The sequence below is a fragment of the Miscanthus floridulus genome, chromosome 2 (genome assembly GCF_019320115.1).
Source record: "Miscanthus floridulus cultivar M001 chromosome 2, ASM1932011v1, whole genome shotgun sequence".
NCBI lineage: Eukaryota > Viridiplantae > Streptophyta > Magnoliopsida > Poales > Poaceae > Miscanthus > Miscanthus floridulus.
In genome coordinates, this window is record NC_089581.1 from 5,310,456 (window position 1) to 5,327,579 (window position 17,124).

The following is a 17,124-nucleotide window of genomic DNA, read 5'->3' on the forward strand; positions in this document are numbered from 1 at the left end:
TTTGGGACCATATGAATATTGTGGACTATTTGTACTTTGCATGACATATTATGTTAGTTGTGATATTCGTTGTGGTTGCATTATGCTTGTTGGATGAGTAAATGTTTAGAATATATATTGATGTCTCTGTTTGTAACTGTGGATGCTTCTAATACAAGACTGTATCTTGCGAATTTTTTTCATGAATCTTTAATCATACTATACTTGTACAAAGACACAAATATAGTACACAGATTAACTATAAATTTATTACGTTTATAATCCAGGAATATTTGTACATACGCTGTGTACAAGATTCTATGCATTTCAGAGAATCTATGATTTTCATAGAATAAATATAGACTTTTCAGATACACGGACATCATCGAATTATCACATCACTGATATAGACCTCTCAGCTGCAAGGACAACATGTAAGGAAGCACAACTAAACTCTATCTCCACCATCCATCTTATGACTGTTTGATCCAAGGGCTGAGGTAAAGCGGCACACGGATCGCTGACATGGCACATTGACAGGCCTCCATTCCTCCTCTTGACCTATAAATAACCACTCACTCCCTCTCATTCACACAAACAATAAGGAAGAAGAACACTCCTCAGCATTTGCTTTCGTTGTAGTACCAATGCCTGGAGGGTCGTCCAGAGAGAGAGGAAAGGGGAAGAAAACTACCTGGGGGTGGGAGGGTCCTGTTGGTCCCGATTTCTTTGAGGAAGCTCTTTATGAGAGGTTCCCAGTTGAGAGCAAAAGTGATTTCACCAAAGAGGCACCACTGACAGGATACGATGAAAGGAAAAAAGAGTGGCCAAAATGCATGCATGGTGAGGACTGCCTAGTGCAGATGTTCACCGAGGGAATAGATGGAGGTCGTCGTTTCTTCAAATGCCCGCGAGCATGGGTAATTTCTTTTACTATTTGTTTCTTCATTATGTTTGTTTTATATATCACTTACACGACATACTTTTTGTAGTCTTCCTTGTCAGAAGAAAATTGTGGGTTCAGTAAGTGTGTCGATCCTCGACCTATTTATCCGCATGCGGAGTACATCTACTACCTATAAGACCATATCTTCGATCTAGAAAGGGAAGTTAGCAGCGGTTACAAGGACGACGAACAGGACGACAACAACAATGGTGCCGATTTACAGGAGGCACTCTGCAATGATCCATATTGCACCTGCCCTAACCACAAGAAAAAGGGGTCTCCCCCATCACCCCCGCCACCACCACCACCAACAACGGGAGGCTACTATGGAGAAGGTGCAACACAATTTGCTATGTGGCCACACTACTAGGATGAGTTTATGTTTTTCTTGTGGAGAATCCCAGGTTTAATTATCTAAGGCATGTTAGGTTTAATTATCGAAGGCATGGTTTAATTACCTAAGGCATGTTAGGTTTAGTCAAAGAACACTATGTACCCAGGTTCGGTACCTGTAGTCACGTGCCATTTAATGTGTTTTGTGTGTTGATTTCTATAATATCGTATGTCGTTAACTGTTTTTTGCAGCACATGTTTGAATAGAAAGAAGTCTGTATTATTAAGCGGAATATTAAGACCATTGATAATGAAAACAACCACATAATGAAAAGTTAGATACTATATCATATTACACAACATATTAATAGTATAACTAAGTGCCGACATTAGACAAAGGGGCAAATGCACTTCCAAATCCTCAATCTGAAACGTACTGAGTAAGCAACTCATCATCCGAGTACCAGTCCTCTACTATAACCCTGTTGCTGCGGCTAGGCTCAACTGCGTTGCTCTCACCTGCCTGTCGCTTGTAGTAAGCGGCCTCCGCTTCGTCTGCAGCCGCTGCGGCCTAAGTGAAGAACGCGTCGTCATCCTCCTCTGCCTATAAGCCTGCCTCTGCTAGGGCGATGAGCTCGCTCAGTCTGCCAGTGTCGTCGTCAGCCTCCTATGCCTGAATGCCCGTCTCTGCTAGAGAGATGAGCTCGCTTAGTCTGCCTGTGTCGTCGTCAGCCTCCTGCGCCTGTATGCCCGCCTCTGCTAAAGCAATGAGCTCACTCAGTCTGCCAGTGTCGTCCTCATCCTCGTCTCCATCATCACACAGCACAATCGATGATTGAATGGTGCGACTAGCTCGTGATCTATGGGCATCTAACTTCTTCTCCTCATATCTTGCACGAGCCAGCTCTGCAGCATGTTCTCCGCTGCAACCAATCCCTTGATGTATAAAATGCAATCAGTTAGCAACTCGATAATATTACATTTAAAACCAGGCAACGAAAAAAGATTTTCAAGCACTCACTGGCACATAATGTAGCAACATGCTCGTCCAAGACCTGCATCTGTACTCTTGTCTCCTCCCTTGTCTTATTCCTTGCCCTCTCCTCCTCTAACGTCGTTCGCCTCTCCAATCCCCATTTGTTAAGCCCAACATCGATCGGGTTACAAATACCGCGCTGTCTAGCAAACTCACACATCTTTTCTTTGTGATGTTTAACGAATAGGTTGACGTAGTCAGGTCCATATCCCCTCTTCCGTGCAATTAGTTGCCTCTTCTTCAATTCATCCAAGAACTTAGCTTGACCATCATAACATTCCCAACTGCATTTCCTAGTGCTCTGTTCAAAACAAATATTATATCATATATGTATTAGGAAAACAAACAAAATACGATTTCATGTTTACCAGAATTATAACAAACCTCATCATACTCAATCTTATGGCCGCAATAATGACCTATTCCAAGCTCCGAAGGGACTAGGCCATAGTTGGATCTTACACCACATTCGTACATGACAGGAGGTGCTTTGTAGATTACACGTTCTTTCTTCTTTTCCTTAACCCTCCGCGGTTCTTCCGGCCATTGGTTCTTAGGACCATACAACCACTCCTTGAAACGACACTTCGCCATTGAATACACCTAAATAATGAGACATTAGTACATAAACACATATAGCTCAAGATTTTAACACATATACTTTGCACTTACTTCATGCTTGTTTGGACACACAAACTCCAACGTATTCTCAGGGTTTATCACAGCTCGATCTCCGCAATCGCATAGAGGAGGTTCCTCGAGTCGTCTAACGACGGCTAGGTGCTTCTCCTTAGCCGTCATTGCCAGAGGGTTAGGGGGGGGTGGAACCCACCGCTTGAAGTGCTCACGTGGATGTCTCCCTCTAAACCAATCGTCGAAAAACAGGTACCTAGGATCAAACTTTTCTGCACCATCGATCCACTGAAAGAAAAAGCACCTCTCATGGTCCTACACAACGAGATTCTAATAATATATTAGTACCATACTTAAACAAATAAAGAAAAAGGATAGTACAAATAATTTCTTACATTAAACCGACTACATGTGTAGAAGCAACGCGCGGCTGTGTCCGAATGTTTTGATTGAAAAACATGGGCCGGAAAACCACAATCACAGTTAGGGACAGGAAGATCAGGGGGAACAGGGGCATCTTTGCTAGACGCGTCGGGGTATAATTCGCGAGGACGACCCCGTTTTCGCCAAAACTCCTCCCAAAACATTTCTTGCATCTAACAAATAGGATGTAATTTAGCAAACAAAATATCAATGAGAACCATAACTACAATACAATCAATTTCATTATAAGAACCAAAAGCAGTTAACATTATACCCTAAACCTAGGGTTTCTCATTTCATCCACAACAATAAAACCCATAACATAACTACATTCGGCTTGGTTTGCTAGCATTTTTTAACCCTTGAAATGAACCTAAAGTTGTATAATACATATATTGAGGGATACAATGAAACCCTAAGTGATGACGATTCTTAGGTTCAAAAATCCGACTAATATATACCGAATCGATGCGAAAAAAACAAGGAGGGGAGCGAGGATACCTTGCTCTCGAAGATCTACGGATCAAATCAAGGTTTTCAAGGTCCAATATGTCGATTCGTGAGGTAGGATGAAGTGGCGAGAAAAAAAAACCGAGGAGAAAGAAGAGGAAGAACGCTCAGGGAAGAAGGCTGGGCGGGGGTTAAATGCAGGTAGCTCGGCGCCAGAGTGAGTGGCGCCGAGCTCGGCGCCATCCACTCTGGCGCCGAGCCCCTTGCAGGCCGTTTGCCCGTGGACAGGAGCTCGGCGCCACTCAGTGTGGCGCCGAGCTCGGCGCCACTCACTCTGGCGCGGAGCCAAGGGTCCATTTCTGAAATTCTTTCTGCCAGAGGTCTGTTTAAGAGAAACTTTCGGAAAAGGGCGCTAAAATAAAAAATTCGGACGAGATGCACGCGCGGGTTGGTTGGCCATGGCAACTATCAGATCAGATCCAGATCTTTCTCGCCTCGAGCCCAACCCCTAACTGTTCTGAACCGTCCATATCAACAGTTGCTCGCCCCGTGCTGACGCGCTGGGCCTGTCAGCTGCGGCGCTGCGCCCGACGCCCGTCAGGTCCGGGGCTCCGGGCCGTCTTCCTGCCGGGCCCGTCCGGCGTATGGTAAGGTGCCGCGCCGCACGTACCTCTGTCCGTGCGCGGTGCGCCTCATGCGCCGGCCCAGCTGGAAACGTCGCTCGTCCCGTTTCTAGAAATGCACCGGCGCGGCGCCGGCGGGAGGGCGGGAACAGGGCCTGGAAAAGGCACGGACACGCGGGGCGAATCCGCGGTTCCATCGGCACGCTCGTGAGCCGACCGTGCGGGGGCGGCCGAGGCGCGGAGGACGGCGACAGCGCCACCCCTGGCTTTGCGCCGGCCGGCACAGTGCTTTGACTTGAATGGCCAGTGAAAGCCTGCCTCTGCCTGGCTGCCTTCGTCTGCAGCGGCTGAAGGATGGACGATGGCGTGCGTACTTGATCCGTGCCGTGCCCGTGCGTGGTGGTAACTGTTCGACGGACCGAAGCTATTTTAGGGTGAGAGAAAAATACCGTAATTCTAGCTGCAGCGAACAGGCAAATGTGGAGAGGGGAGAGAGAGTCCCGACACGGCGACGTGACCGCCTATTAACTGCAGGATCGCGACGGATTGCGCGCGCCGTACGGCTTCGGAGGTCTTTCTGTTCAGAGCGCATCGTGTTTTCGTCTGACTTGAGATTAGTAGGGCTGTACAGTATACAGTATCACTATTAGTTACTGGTAACCACATGTCAGTACGTAAACAGAGGATTAGTACCGTGGCGGTCTTTGCTTGTTTTGTTTGGCATCGTCGCGTCTCATCCTGATCCCGACTGTACGGTTTGATTTGTTCATTCGTTAGGCTTGCGCCTGGTTCTCAAATCTAAACACTCTTTTTTTATTCAAAAAAAATGAAGAATTTGAGATCAGCAGTTTTGTGGGGCCATGTTTAGTTCACCCAGAATCCAAATTTTAGCACTATGCAAAAAGAAGATTCCCCGTTACATCAAACTTGCGGTACATGCATGAAGTACTAAATGTTGACGAAATAAAAAACTAATTGCACAGTTTAGTTGTACTTTGCGAGACGAACGTTTTAAATCTAATTAGTCAACGATCGGACAATTATTGATAAATACCAACAAAACGCTACAGTGATTTCGCCGGCGCCAATTCGGCCCAACTAAACACGGCCTGGGCTTGATTCGGATGGTTGGAGAGCATCATGAAATTCTCTAGGCCCGATTTTACACGGCGGAAGAGAGCCTCAAGTCCTTCCATTTCAGGACGACGAGCACAACTAGTAATTCGTGTGGGCCGTGTACTGAAAATAGCACAAAACTTGGCCCAACTCAGTTGACCCAAAGGCCTTAGCCCATTTACTCCGAACAAGAGCCCTAGGCCCTATTTCAGAGCAGAAGGGATATAAACGCTTCCCCCACATCTGACCCCAAACCCTTTCGCCGCCGCCGCCTGATTGCTCGAGCGCCCTCGCCGTCGGCTGCTCGGCTGACGTACTCTCGCTACGAGCTAGGCATCACCTTCGCCGATCCAACATGGGGTAATTCATGATGCTGTGCTCTCAATCTCATTCCCTATAAGTTCTACTCTATTCCATGATTTTTTTTTTCCGTTTTTTCTCCCAGATCTATGATGATAATAACAGCGTTTCAACATGTTATCTTGTGATGCGTCATCTTATATCTAGTTGTTCGTTGGGTCTAGAATTTTTGTTGTCTTCCTACAAGAAAATCAGATAAGTGAAACCTGCGTGGCAAGTCTCTCAGTCACGTAGGTTGACTAGTAAATTCCTGCTGGTTGTGGTAGAGGTTTCATGTGCTACTTGGTAGTGCGCACTGTCTATTGCCTTGTTATAAGCATGATTTGTACCTGGAGCTGGCATAGTTTCATGCCTGATTCATCACATTTCTATTATCTATAATATAATATACTGAATTAACTCAAATTGTGCACCAATTAATTAGACTAAAATGGTGGACTCACGTTATACCGATAATACCTCTAAGCCTATGATATTCTCATGCTTTGTACTTCTGTAATATAGTGATCTTTCTCCAGCTGCTGATATAATTGTGTATTGATGTTATGCATTATTGTTATGGTTGGTCTGTAATGTGGAGTGCTTGACCATATTATCTACAGCTACTAATTTCTCTAGACTCGTAAAAAAATAGAAATTCTTAAGCTTAACACTGTTAATTCTGATGCAGCTAACTATTATGTGTATGACTTTTTAGTGCCTTGAACTGTGGGTTCAGAGAGTAGTGTAATGTTCTTTTGGAGTTCCTTTTGGTTCTCTTATGTTTATGTAGCATGCTGCATAGAGCAAGTGCTGTAATCAGGTCCCTTTTCCCAGATACCACCAGATTTATGCTGTACAGTGCCTTATAAAATCACATTGAATATTTTTTCACAATTAATCTGGATTTAAGGATGTGCATCCTCATTAATGGAGACAGTAGTCTTCATGTGGCTTCATAGCTCATTGAGATATGGTAACATGTTGAATTGTCGACCCCCCCCCCCCCTACATTGTATAACATATTCACATCAGCTATTACTGCCAGTTGCCCAGTTATGAACATGGACAATAAATCTTTTTATTTTCCATATAAGCTTTCTTTGAAATGACCCTGGAAATCTAGATATTTTCTTACTGTTCCTTTGCTGTGATTTTAGTTTTTTTTTCATATAACTAGCTCATATGGTCACTGAATATGAAATAAGTCCTTAGTTTGTTATGCTCTTGTTTAAATTGAGCTTCATGCCTCCCAAGTTAACTGTACTCTCAAGGATATACTTTACAACCAAACAGGAAATCCATTCCAAAGTAGAGGTTAGCAACCACTAGAGTTCAGGTCTTAAACCATACAGATAATACTACTCTGTTTTGTAGCCTGGTAATCCTTTTGCACCTGGAGCTTTATACATCTTAAACTTAGTATACAAAGACTTAACTTTTTGCCGTGTTATGCTAGCTGAATGTATTAGAATCCAGCCTTTTATGGTTTATGAACAAGCAACAACTTAAGCGCTTAGCTGTATAGCTTTCTTGATGTTTAATTGAAAATGTTTGATGTGGCTATACTTGGTGTTGACATATATTTTTGGATGCTAACATTTGTGATTCTGCTGCAGTAAGACACGTGGTATGGGAGCTGGGCGTAAGCTCAAGACCCACAGAAGGAACCAGAGGTGGGCTGACAAAGCCTACAAGAAGAGCCATCTTGTCAACGAGTGGAAGAAACCCTTTGCTGGTTCATCTCACGCAAAGGGAATCGTCCTTGAAAAGATGTGAGTTCATTGAAACAGCATAGTCCATTTCTTCTGAAGAACAGGCAAATTAACCAATGCCTGACATGCACTACTTCATTTGCAGCGGCATTTAGGCTAATCAGCCTAACTCTGCTATCCATAAGTGTGCTCGTGTCCAGCTGATGAAGAACGGGAAGAAGATTGCTGCCATTGTGCTAAACGATGGTTGCTTGAACTACATTGAGGAAAACGTAGGTTCTATTTCTCCAGTTCATAGGACTCTTAACGGGTAACTGATGTTGTCCCTCTCTGCTGTCTGCTGCTAATTAACACACTCTTTTTCTGCAGGATGAGGTGCTGATTGCGGGGTTCGGTCGTAAGGGCCACGCTGTGGGAGATATTCCCGGTGTCCGTTTCAAGGTCGTGAAGGTCTCTGGCGTTTCCCTGCTCGCCCTCTTCAAGGAGAAGAAGAAGCCAAGATCTTAAAACCCTATTCCCCCTCATCACAGTGAAACCTGTAATGCTTTTGGAGTTTTGGGCCTGTGGCGCACCGTGCACCTGTAGGGCTCTCATACCAGACCTCATGTTGAGATGAACCTAGCAGTTATTTTGCCATAGTTTTGTTGAAAAGCATCTGAATTTGAATTCTATATCCGAAACTGCTAGTCAGTGTGTGATCTGTGATGAACCTAGCAGCTGTGGCCATTCCTTGCTATGGTATGATTCAGCCTTTCTGGATTCTCTGGTAGTCTGGTGTTTTTGATGAAACTGGTAGTCTGCTGTGAAAGTTGGTATAGCGTCCGTGCGGCTACTGATGGGAACCTGACTGCCACTGTAGAACTGAATACACGTGCTTGTTGACTGTTCGTTCACCTGAAAAGCTCTGAACCGCTGATGTGGGGATCGACGTCTCTGCGTTGCTGCGATTATGCTATCGGTGGCGTAGCAGTATCCATCAGCGAAATAGCGAAGCAGTGGAAATATGGAAGAGGCCCGGGCCCGTACCACATCCCTATCGTGCCAGGTCAGCAGCCTATCCGGGTCCGTCTTCCCTATAGGCCACACCTATCTGTTCCCTACACCCACTCCACGGATCTCACCTCCACGTGGGTCCACACTGAATCTCACGCTCCTGGCCCGCCGTGTCAGTGTCAGGGCCCCACGAGGCGGCATCGCGTGACCGAAACAAACGAACCCTTTTGCCTCGGCCGGGTGCTCGGGTGTGTAAAGATTAGCGACGAATCCCAACTCCTGTGTGTGCGCCATCGCCTCGTCGGCCGGTGCTGCTGCTGTGCCCCTCCCCAGCCGCTCCCTCCCGGAGCACGCCGCCGCCGCGCACCGACGCCGTCGCGTCGCATGGATATGCCCCCCGCGCCCGTCTCCTCCAACCCGCGCTCGGTCGAGGAAATCTTCAAGGACTTCTCCGGCCGCCGCGCGGGGCTCGTCGGCGCCCTCACCTCCGGTAACGACCGCTCTCCCCTCGCCCGCCTCGCCGGCCGCTGCACTCTGAGACCCGCGCAGATCTAACGAATGCTTTGCCTCTCGTGTCGTTGCCGGTGCAGATGTGGACGATTTCTGCAGCTTCTGCGACCCTGGTGAGTGAGATCGATCGATCCGCGGCGAGCTCTCGCGCGGTGCGTGCGTGCGCCGAGTGGTGGATCCGGGCGGGAAATGAGCGGATCGGCGTTTCCTTTTCCTGCTTGCAGATAAGGAGAATTTGTGTCTTTACGGCCTTCCCAACGGGACCTGGGAGGTGTCGCCGCCAGCGGACGAGGTTCCTCCGGAGTTGCCCGAGCCGGCGCTCGGCATCAACTTTGCGCGCGACGGCATGCAGCGCCGCGACTGGCTCTCACTCGTCGCGGTCCACTCTGACTCGTGGCTCATCTCCGTCGCTTTCTTCTACGGTGCTCGCCTCAACGCCAACGACCGGTACCAATTCTATTCTGCTACGAATGCTGGATTCGATTCGCCTTCTCAATCAGTTGCCTGCTGTTGCGTGAGAGCGTAGAATGCTTGTTCTTAAATTCACTCCTCGAATCTGTGGTTTCGTTAACTTCATTGTTTGCCTTTCTGTAAACTGAACCGCTTGTTTTGTTTTAATATATGCTGTAGGGGTGCAAACCCCTCCAGTTTCGTTCAAAAAAAAAAAAAAAAAAAAAACTTCATTGTTTGCCTTTTTTTTGGTGAATTAGTTGTTTGATTGCTAGGTGACTGGGATACGGGGCATTTACATATTTACGATGTTCGTGTTTATGATCTACAAGTATATTTATTTTATTTCACTTGGTGCATGTGTTTGCATGTGCACATGTTTATTGTGCTCCTCTTTTTGTTTCCTTTGAGTGAATTGGGGGTCATGCTTTGGGGATGAGTTCGCTTTATCGGTACTTTTGCACGCTTGTTTCTTTTCTTTTTGTTTCTGTTTATGCTGCATGAGTGCATGGTGCAATCAGAATCATCAGTCTTTATATTTCATAATGACACATTTCATAGAGTTCTGATCTCGGAGTAGTACTGCGGAGATCATGGTCCATCTGTTTATTATGGGGGTGCTAAACTATTGGTCCCTTTTCCACTTTATTTATTACAGAAAATCGTGTGGAGCAGTTGAGGATCTTGTGCTTTTATCTTGCTCTAGAACAGCATGTTCCATTGCTTCTAAGAATTCTGAAATCAATCGTATTTTTGTTTTATGGAGAACAATGCCACGGTTTAGAAGGCACCCCTCAGCAAGTATTCTTGTACATTTATTGCTGGGCCATCCATTTCCAAATGCATTCGAACATCTTAGCGAATCCTTTAATCTTTGATGCTTGCAACTCTAAACTCTTGCAGAACGTCCTAAAATGTTGCAGCTTGCTTGCTAGTGCAATTGCTCTATGTTTGCCTAGAAATGATTTTAGCTAATTGGGAAGGTGGGAAACTATATGCATTATTTAGTTAAGATGTATTCATTTTTACAGTCAGTGATGCCCAAACAATTGTGTGCCAACATCCTAATCTACAGGTACGTTGATCATTGAAAATACATAACGGTATTATACGCGAGATGTGTAGAGTCATGGCCAACATGGGCAGTATATTAGTGACATCTATTTATGCTTCTCTCTCTCTTAATTTTCTATTTTTCCTGCTAGACTAGTGTTTAAATTCCTTTGCTTTTCTCGAGTATTTATTGACTTTTTTAGTGTGTGAGCAAAATGTTGTTTTTTTCATCGAATTATACGTCTTGCACCTCTCATATTAATATCCTCAGAATTTAAATGCTGACCCTTATGTACTCCCTCCATCCCAAATTATAAGCCATTCCAATTTTCTTGGAGAGTCAAAACATCTCAAGTTTGACCAAATTTATATAATACAATAATAACATTTATGATACCAAATAAGTATCATTATATTCTTTGTTAATTATATTTTCATAGTATACCTGTTTGATGTCATAAATCTTTGTAATTCTCTCTATAATTTTGGTCAAACTTGAAAAGCTTTGACTGTCCAAGAAAGTTGGAATGGCTTATAATTTGGGATGGAGGGAGTACTATTTACTCCTAAGTGCATACTTTGTGGAGGTTGAGGTTTGTGTATTTCAACAGCCTTCTCTATTGATTAGATTGCTGATTTGCACTTGTTGTTCTTTCTATCACAAGTTTTCCTTTATGAGAATTACAGTGAGAATGTTATACATAATTATTCCTCTGCATTCCTTTTCTATATGTTGCTTTGTGCAGTTGATCCCATATAATTTTCAGATTCAGGGGATTTTTTGAAACTTCCAATTTGCCTTTTGTTCTTGGGACCTTAGTTCTCCATCTCTGCACCTGAAAATAAAATGAAATTCCCTTAACTTGAACACTTTCGGAAGGTGTAGATCTTAGTTGTTAAGTCATCATTTGTTCTACTGTAGTCCTGTTCTGTCTTTTGATACTGGGATATAGATTCTAAGCTTCCCATCACTTCATCTTTTGAGGGACACGTTTTTGAGACTCAGTATTCTGATACTCAGCTTATTGTCTCAGTGATATTTGGATATGATGTCCAGATAGTGTTATTCTGACAACTTAATGACTCTGAACATTTTCTTTGTGAACACTTATGTATTGTTTTCTTACTTTCGTAGTAATCTGAACTACTTGGAGGGATCAATCTGCACTATTTTTTCCCCAGAAAAGCTAATTAGACATTTGGACTATTTCTCTCTGTACATACCCAACTGCTCGCAGACATGTTTATTCACGCCTATTTGAACTGGCAATTACTCTGTTTGAAGCCATGTTGTGCGCTGGAGTCTATGTTTGTAGCAATAAGATACTATTAAAGATCAAGGTTGGAAAAGGAAATGTTTTTTTTTCTAATTTGTGACAGAATCGATGCAGCCTCTGATTAGATGATTTGTTTTCTCTCTCTCTCAGGAAGCGCTTATTCAGCTTGATCAGTGATCTTCCTTCTGTCTTTGAAGCATTCGCGGACAGGAAACACGGCAGAGATAGGTCTGGGGTTGATAGCAGTGGCAAGTCCAGACACTCATCAAAGGTGCCACATTAATCTTTCCAATAGTTTGGTTTTGCTCCAGTTTATGTACAAAATCTTACTCAGAATGGGTTGCTTCTTTCTCTTGCAGAGAGGAAACGATGGCCATGCGAAGAATTCCAGGGCAGCAGCTCCTGCTGCCAAAGAGTATGACGACGACGATGACGAGGAAGACGAGGAACACACGGAAACCTTTTGTGGAAGCTGTGGCGGCCTTTACAACGCGAACGAGTTCTGGATCGGCTGCGACATATGTGAGCGGTGGTTCCACGGCAAATGTGTGCGGATCACCCCTGCCAAAGCGGAGCACATAAAGCACTACAAGTGCCCGGACTGCAGCTCGAAGAAAATGAGGCAGTAGGTCCCCGTGTGCACCGGCCGTCGCTGACCTGATCCAAACCATACTCCGTTGTTTGCCCCAAGGTCCCCGCTAGAAGAGGTGAATTCCTTCATTTTAGGACATTTGTGGGGTTGTTATGTGGTGGTAGCCTGGTAGGAAGAAGCAAAGGACTGATACATACATGCTCGTGGCTTGTTTTATTTTTATATATAAATGGCTGGTTCGTTGTCCATTGTTCATCGTTTTGCCTGCTTCGTCGCAGACGTTGTGGCGGCATGAACTGATGATTGGTTTGTTCTTGCTGTTTCACTGATTTGCGCGTGTATGTGGACTGGTCCTGTCAAATTTGTAGGCCTGAAACCGTAGTTCCATTTGCGTGTACGTGGGCTGATTTGCCGGCCTGCCTCTGACATCTGTGTGGGCATGGCAGTATGCCAGTATGGTCATAAAGTTCAGAATACAACGTCCCCCGCCTCCACCCACACCAAAAAAAAAAAAAAGTCAGTATTGTGTTTATGCTGGTCAAGCTTTATTATGGTGGTGTTCCGTGACTAAAATTTATGAGACGTGTTGGGAGGATGTTGCATAGGATATTTAAATACTAATAAAAAAATAAATTACATAATCCGTCAGTACTCTATGAGACGAATTTTTTAAGCCTAATTAATCCGTCATTAGCACATGTTTACTATAACATCATATTGTCAAATCATAGACTAATTAGGCTTAAAAGATTCGTCTCGCAAATTAGTCGTAAACTATGCAATTAATTTCATAATTAGTCTATATTTAATACTCCATGCATATGTCTAAACATTCGATGAGACAACGACTAAAATTTAAGAGGAACAGCCAAACACCACCTAAGTTTAATTAAATTTATAAAAAATATGAGCAATATTTATATTTTCAAATAAATTTTACATAAAAAATATATTTTGAGATTTATCTGATAAGAGCAACTCCAGCGGTACCACCCAAGTCAGGGTCTTTATTTCTAATTTGGGTGTTCCCCCCCCCCCCTTTTTTTTTTTTTTGTTGGTCCTCTATTTTGTATTTGCTCCAGACGAAGCCCCCAAATTCTCTTAACAGACACTCACCGTTGGGACCCACTTATCATCTTCAAATCTTTCACCATTCGGAGGCGGCGGTCCGAGCGAGGGGAAAGACGCGGCGGGCTGAGGGAGGGGAAAGAGCCCACGGTGGGGCGGGCGGAGCCGGTGGCCGCGCGGGCCTGCGCCACCGAGTCCCGTGTGAGCCAAGGAGTCAGAGGGAGGGAGGGAGGGAGCATGCGAGATGCACCGCCGGAGGAAGGGAGCGAGATGCCGATGGAGGAGGCCGCCGGCAGTGGCGACACCGGCAGGTCACGGGAGCGCGGTCGTGAGGGAGATCCGGGCGGAGAGCAAGTAGGAGCTCCGGAGGACGGTGAGCCATGGCTGGGCGGCGCTTGAGCCGAGGGAGGAGCTCGCAGGAGGTGAGGGGGCGAATGCAGGCGGCCGTGCTCGCGCTCGCTCGGGTGGTTCCGTACGAGGCAAGTGGGGAATTGACGAGATGAGGGCCGAGGGTGGATTTGGATGCCGACCTCAAATTGACACCTCGGCCCTGCTAGATCTGCGTTTTTTTTTGTCTGGATACCATATTTAGGCCACGTTTAGGTGGTCCCCAATTCGGCGCCGCCGGATTTCATGGAGGGAGTGTGTCTACAGTGGCTTTTCGTTTTTATTTGGTAACCATTGTCCAAACATTGACTAATTACGCTCAAAACGTTCGTCTCGCAAAGTACAACTAAACTGTGCAGTTAGTTTTTTATTTCGTCAACATTTAGTACTCCATGCATATACCGCAAGTTTGATGTGACGGGGAATCTTCTTTCTTCTTTTTGCATAGTGTCAAATTCTGGAATTTGGAGAACTAAAGGACGTGTTTGCTCACCTGTCTCTGCCCGGCATGGCCGGCTGGCCTGGTCGTGGCTAGCCTAGGCCCGGCTGACATGGTGCAAGCACTCTTGTTTGCTCCATTGAATCAAATGAGCCAGGCCAAACAGGGATTGTGTTTGTTTCCCTGTACCACGTGTTATGCTCACCTTGCATCCAAGAAGTGGTAGCATTACCACACAATCCTTCCCTTCTCTATCCTTGTAGTCATTTCATCGAACACACTGCGGGTCTGCTTGGACGAGGCAGAGCGGCGGCCACGAGCTCCGACACCCAGGTCCTCCTTGCCGGCCGCGCGCTCAGGTCCTCCTTACCGGCCTCGCGGTTGAGGACGACGAGCAGCACCGCGTCGTGGAGCCGCTCGAATTGGTTCGCGTCCTTGGCCCCATCGCATGGCATCCCACCACCTCCTCCAGCTGCTGCTGCTGCCGCGGCGCCGCCGAGGAGTCCGCGTCGAGGTACTCCGGGGAGGCCGTGAGGACGGCGGCACAGAAGAGGAGGTGTGTGGTGGGGCGGTGGGCACGTCACCGGCAGGCGAAAGGAGGAAGCCGCGCGACGGTGAAGGAGAAGCGAACGGAGAAGAGAGGAGGTGAGGCCGGGAGGTGACGAGCTCGCGCACCGTGTGCTCCGTCTCGCTCCGCGAGCCGGGCCGCCAAGAAACGAACCCCCTGGTCGTTTCCTGGGAGCCAGGCTGCAGGCTGCTTTGAGCAGCGTGCGAGCCAGGACAGGGAGCGGGCCACGGACGGCAACACACGGGCCGCTGCAGCTAGGGAGCGCGAGCCACCGTCCGGGCCAGGGTCGCAAACGCGCCCTAAACACCCCCTTAGCTATGGCCGGTACTCCTACGTTAGCCCGAAGAACCTGCAGCTGACAAGGTCAGAGCCTGACGCATCCATTGATTCGCATGAACCATGCGCCCTGATCCAGATCCAGCCATAATCGGACAATGGGTAAAGCAACCAACGCCCCAACTGTTCTCCTATAGGCTACAGCGTCATCGGCTGGGCTGCTTTCCAAACCGCCGCTTTTGAGGTAGCTTTTTTTTTAAAAAAAAAGGAAAAATGTGTGGAAAACAAGGATGTTGGACATTACATTTGCGCATACAAAACCATCACGTACAAATACACTTCTCCATTAAAAATAATGGAATAATGAAGTTGAACAAACAATTTGGTAAAGTCGGAATCCATCAAGAACTCAAGATATATAATTTCAGGGTGTTCGGCTGGTACACAAAAGTACCGTGTATCGGCTAGTTCCGAATGATTCAATAGTATTTTGTGAGAGAGAATAAGCTAAAATAAGCCAAGATAAAAACAGCCCAAAAGGCCATGCATAACCAGAAAAAAAAGGTATATAATATAAGACGTGCAACAAAGACAGGAGGCGTAGAATAACATGTGGCTAGGCAAGCCACATAACTCCTGGCCCACACATCATACATTTATCATTTCGACTAACTTCATCACACTTATTGCTTAAAACTTTTTGGCCACGCTTTGCCAATCTTTAATTATGATGACCACACGTGCCCTCAGTTTTCACCACCACCGTCGCTTTGTTCAACTGGACGACGGCCCCGGCGCGGGCGCCGGCGCCGGCGCATCGGACGAGCTGGATTCTGTATCAGCCAGCTTCATATCCGCATAGACGACGCGGCCTTCGCCGGACTCGGGGCTGCCGCCGTCGTCGCTCGAGCCGTCGACGCTGCCGAGGACATGGATGCCTTTCTTGGCGGCGGAGGCGGTGGTGGCGAGGTGGCAAAGGAGCAGGCCCATCACGGCCAAGCTCATCAGCATGGCCACGCTGATCTTGTTGCGGGACGGCATGTTAGATACGCGTGGTATCTAGCTCCCCTTTTTGTTGTCTTCCCAGGTTTGGTTGATTGCTTTCTCTTGTTGTAGCTCGAATGCTCACGAAGGTAAGGTTTTATAGTGCTGGAATTCATGGCCGTTTGTGGTGTTTGCGTGAAAGTGGGTAGGTACCTTGTTAGTCCTAATTTTGGGGGGTTGTGAATGCAGCCCTCCGTTGCCGGCTTTGAATAGGTCCTGTACGTGCCACCTGCCACGCATGCCTTTCCTCCGGCGTCCGTGTTTATACAAGTCTCGCAATACCGATTTAGCATTCGAAATTGCAGTGCTTGACCCAACGTCGACTGCGGACACGCTTCACCTTGATTTATTGTTACTCACTGAGCTTTGCCTAATCATTTTAGATCATGTCTGGATAAACTTGAATTAGAGTAATATAATAACAATAATCTCTAGGTGATTCAAACACTCTATATTATGAAATCTCTACAACTAAAATATTCATAAGAGAATTGTTCACAGACGTGCGAAACAAATCTCGCTCGCCCCGCTCCCTTCGTGCGAAAAAAATACGCTCCCCACCCCCGTCTCCACCTCTCGCCCCACTCGGCTTCTGCTCCGCACGCCGTTGCCGCCGGCTTCTCTCCCCACCCCCACCGTCAGCTGCGCATCTCGCCGCTGCCGAGGGCACTGCCCAGCGCCGTCTACCCCTTCCCCCGCCTCCACCACGAGGTTACGACGCCGCCGGCGCCACCAGCCGCCGCTCCAAAGCCCCTACCCCGCCGCCCTGACCTACGCTCTCGACGTCGCCGCCTGCCGCCGCCCCGGCATTCTCCGCCGACGCTGCGGTCCCGCCCCGGCCCACCCCCGTCGGTTCCGCCGGCTCGCCCATGGC

At 46.8% G+C, this 17,124-nt stretch overlaps 2 protein-coding genes and 1 pseudogene across 2 annotated transcripts; 2 read left to right on the plus strand and 1 right to left on the minus strand.

Annotated features, from left to right (window-relative positions):
* Nucleotides 1-5,767: 5,767 nt before the first annotated feature.
* On the plus strand, nucleotides 5,768-8,726 carry LOC136515658 (small ribosomal subunit protein uS12-like; annotated as a pseudogene).
* A 109-nt stretch (nucleotides 8,727-8,835) lies between these two features.
* On the plus strand, nucleotides 8,836-12,829 carry LOC136515650 (PHD finger protein ALFIN-LIKE 3-like). Its single transcript, XM_066509183.1, has 5 exons — nucleotides 8,836-9,076; nucleotides 9,177-9,209; nucleotides 9,321-9,543; nucleotides 12,027-12,147; nucleotides 12,236-12,829. The coding sequence occupies exons 1-5, from the start codon at nucleotides 8,971-8,973 to the stop codon at nucleotides 12,503-12,505; spliced, it is 753 nt and encodes a 250-aa protein (XP_066365280.1). The 5' UTR covers nucleotides 8,836-8,970; the 3' UTR covers nucleotides 12,506-12,829.
* Nucleotides 12,830-15,659: 2,830 nt separating this feature from the next.
* LOC136537739 (uncharacterized) lies at nucleotides 15,660-16,329 on the minus strand. The gene has a single exon (XM_066529697.1). It carries the CDS (start codon nucleotides 16,245-16,247, stop codon nucleotides 15,981-15,983), a length of 267 nt encoding a protein of 88 aa, XP_066385794.1. The 5' UTR covers nucleotides 16,248-16,329; the 3' UTR covers nucleotides 15,660-15,980.
* Between the last annotated feature and the right edge of the window lie 795 nt (nucleotides 16,330-17,124).

What these genes read in the sequence shown, in the direction of transcription:
- LOC136515650 (XM_066509183.1), top strand. Translation starts at nt 8,971, where the DNA reads ATGGATATGCCCCCCGCGCCCGTCTCCTCCAACCCGCGCTCGGTCGAG. An exon ending in CGCCTCAACGCCAACGACCG is followed by an intron (nt 9,544 to 12,026) that starts GTACCAATTCTA and finishes TCTCTCTCTCAG; the next exon opens with GAAGCGCTTATTCAGCTTGA. An exon ending in AGTCCAGACACTCATCAAAG is followed by an intron (nt 12,148 to 12,235) that starts GTGCCACATTAA and finishes TTTCTCTTGCAG; the next exon opens with AGAGGAAACGATGGCCATGC.
- LOC136537739 (XM_066529697.1), bottom strand. Translation starts at nt 16,247, where the DNA reads ATGCCGTCCCGCAACAAGATCAGCGTGGCCATGCTGATGAGCTTGGCC.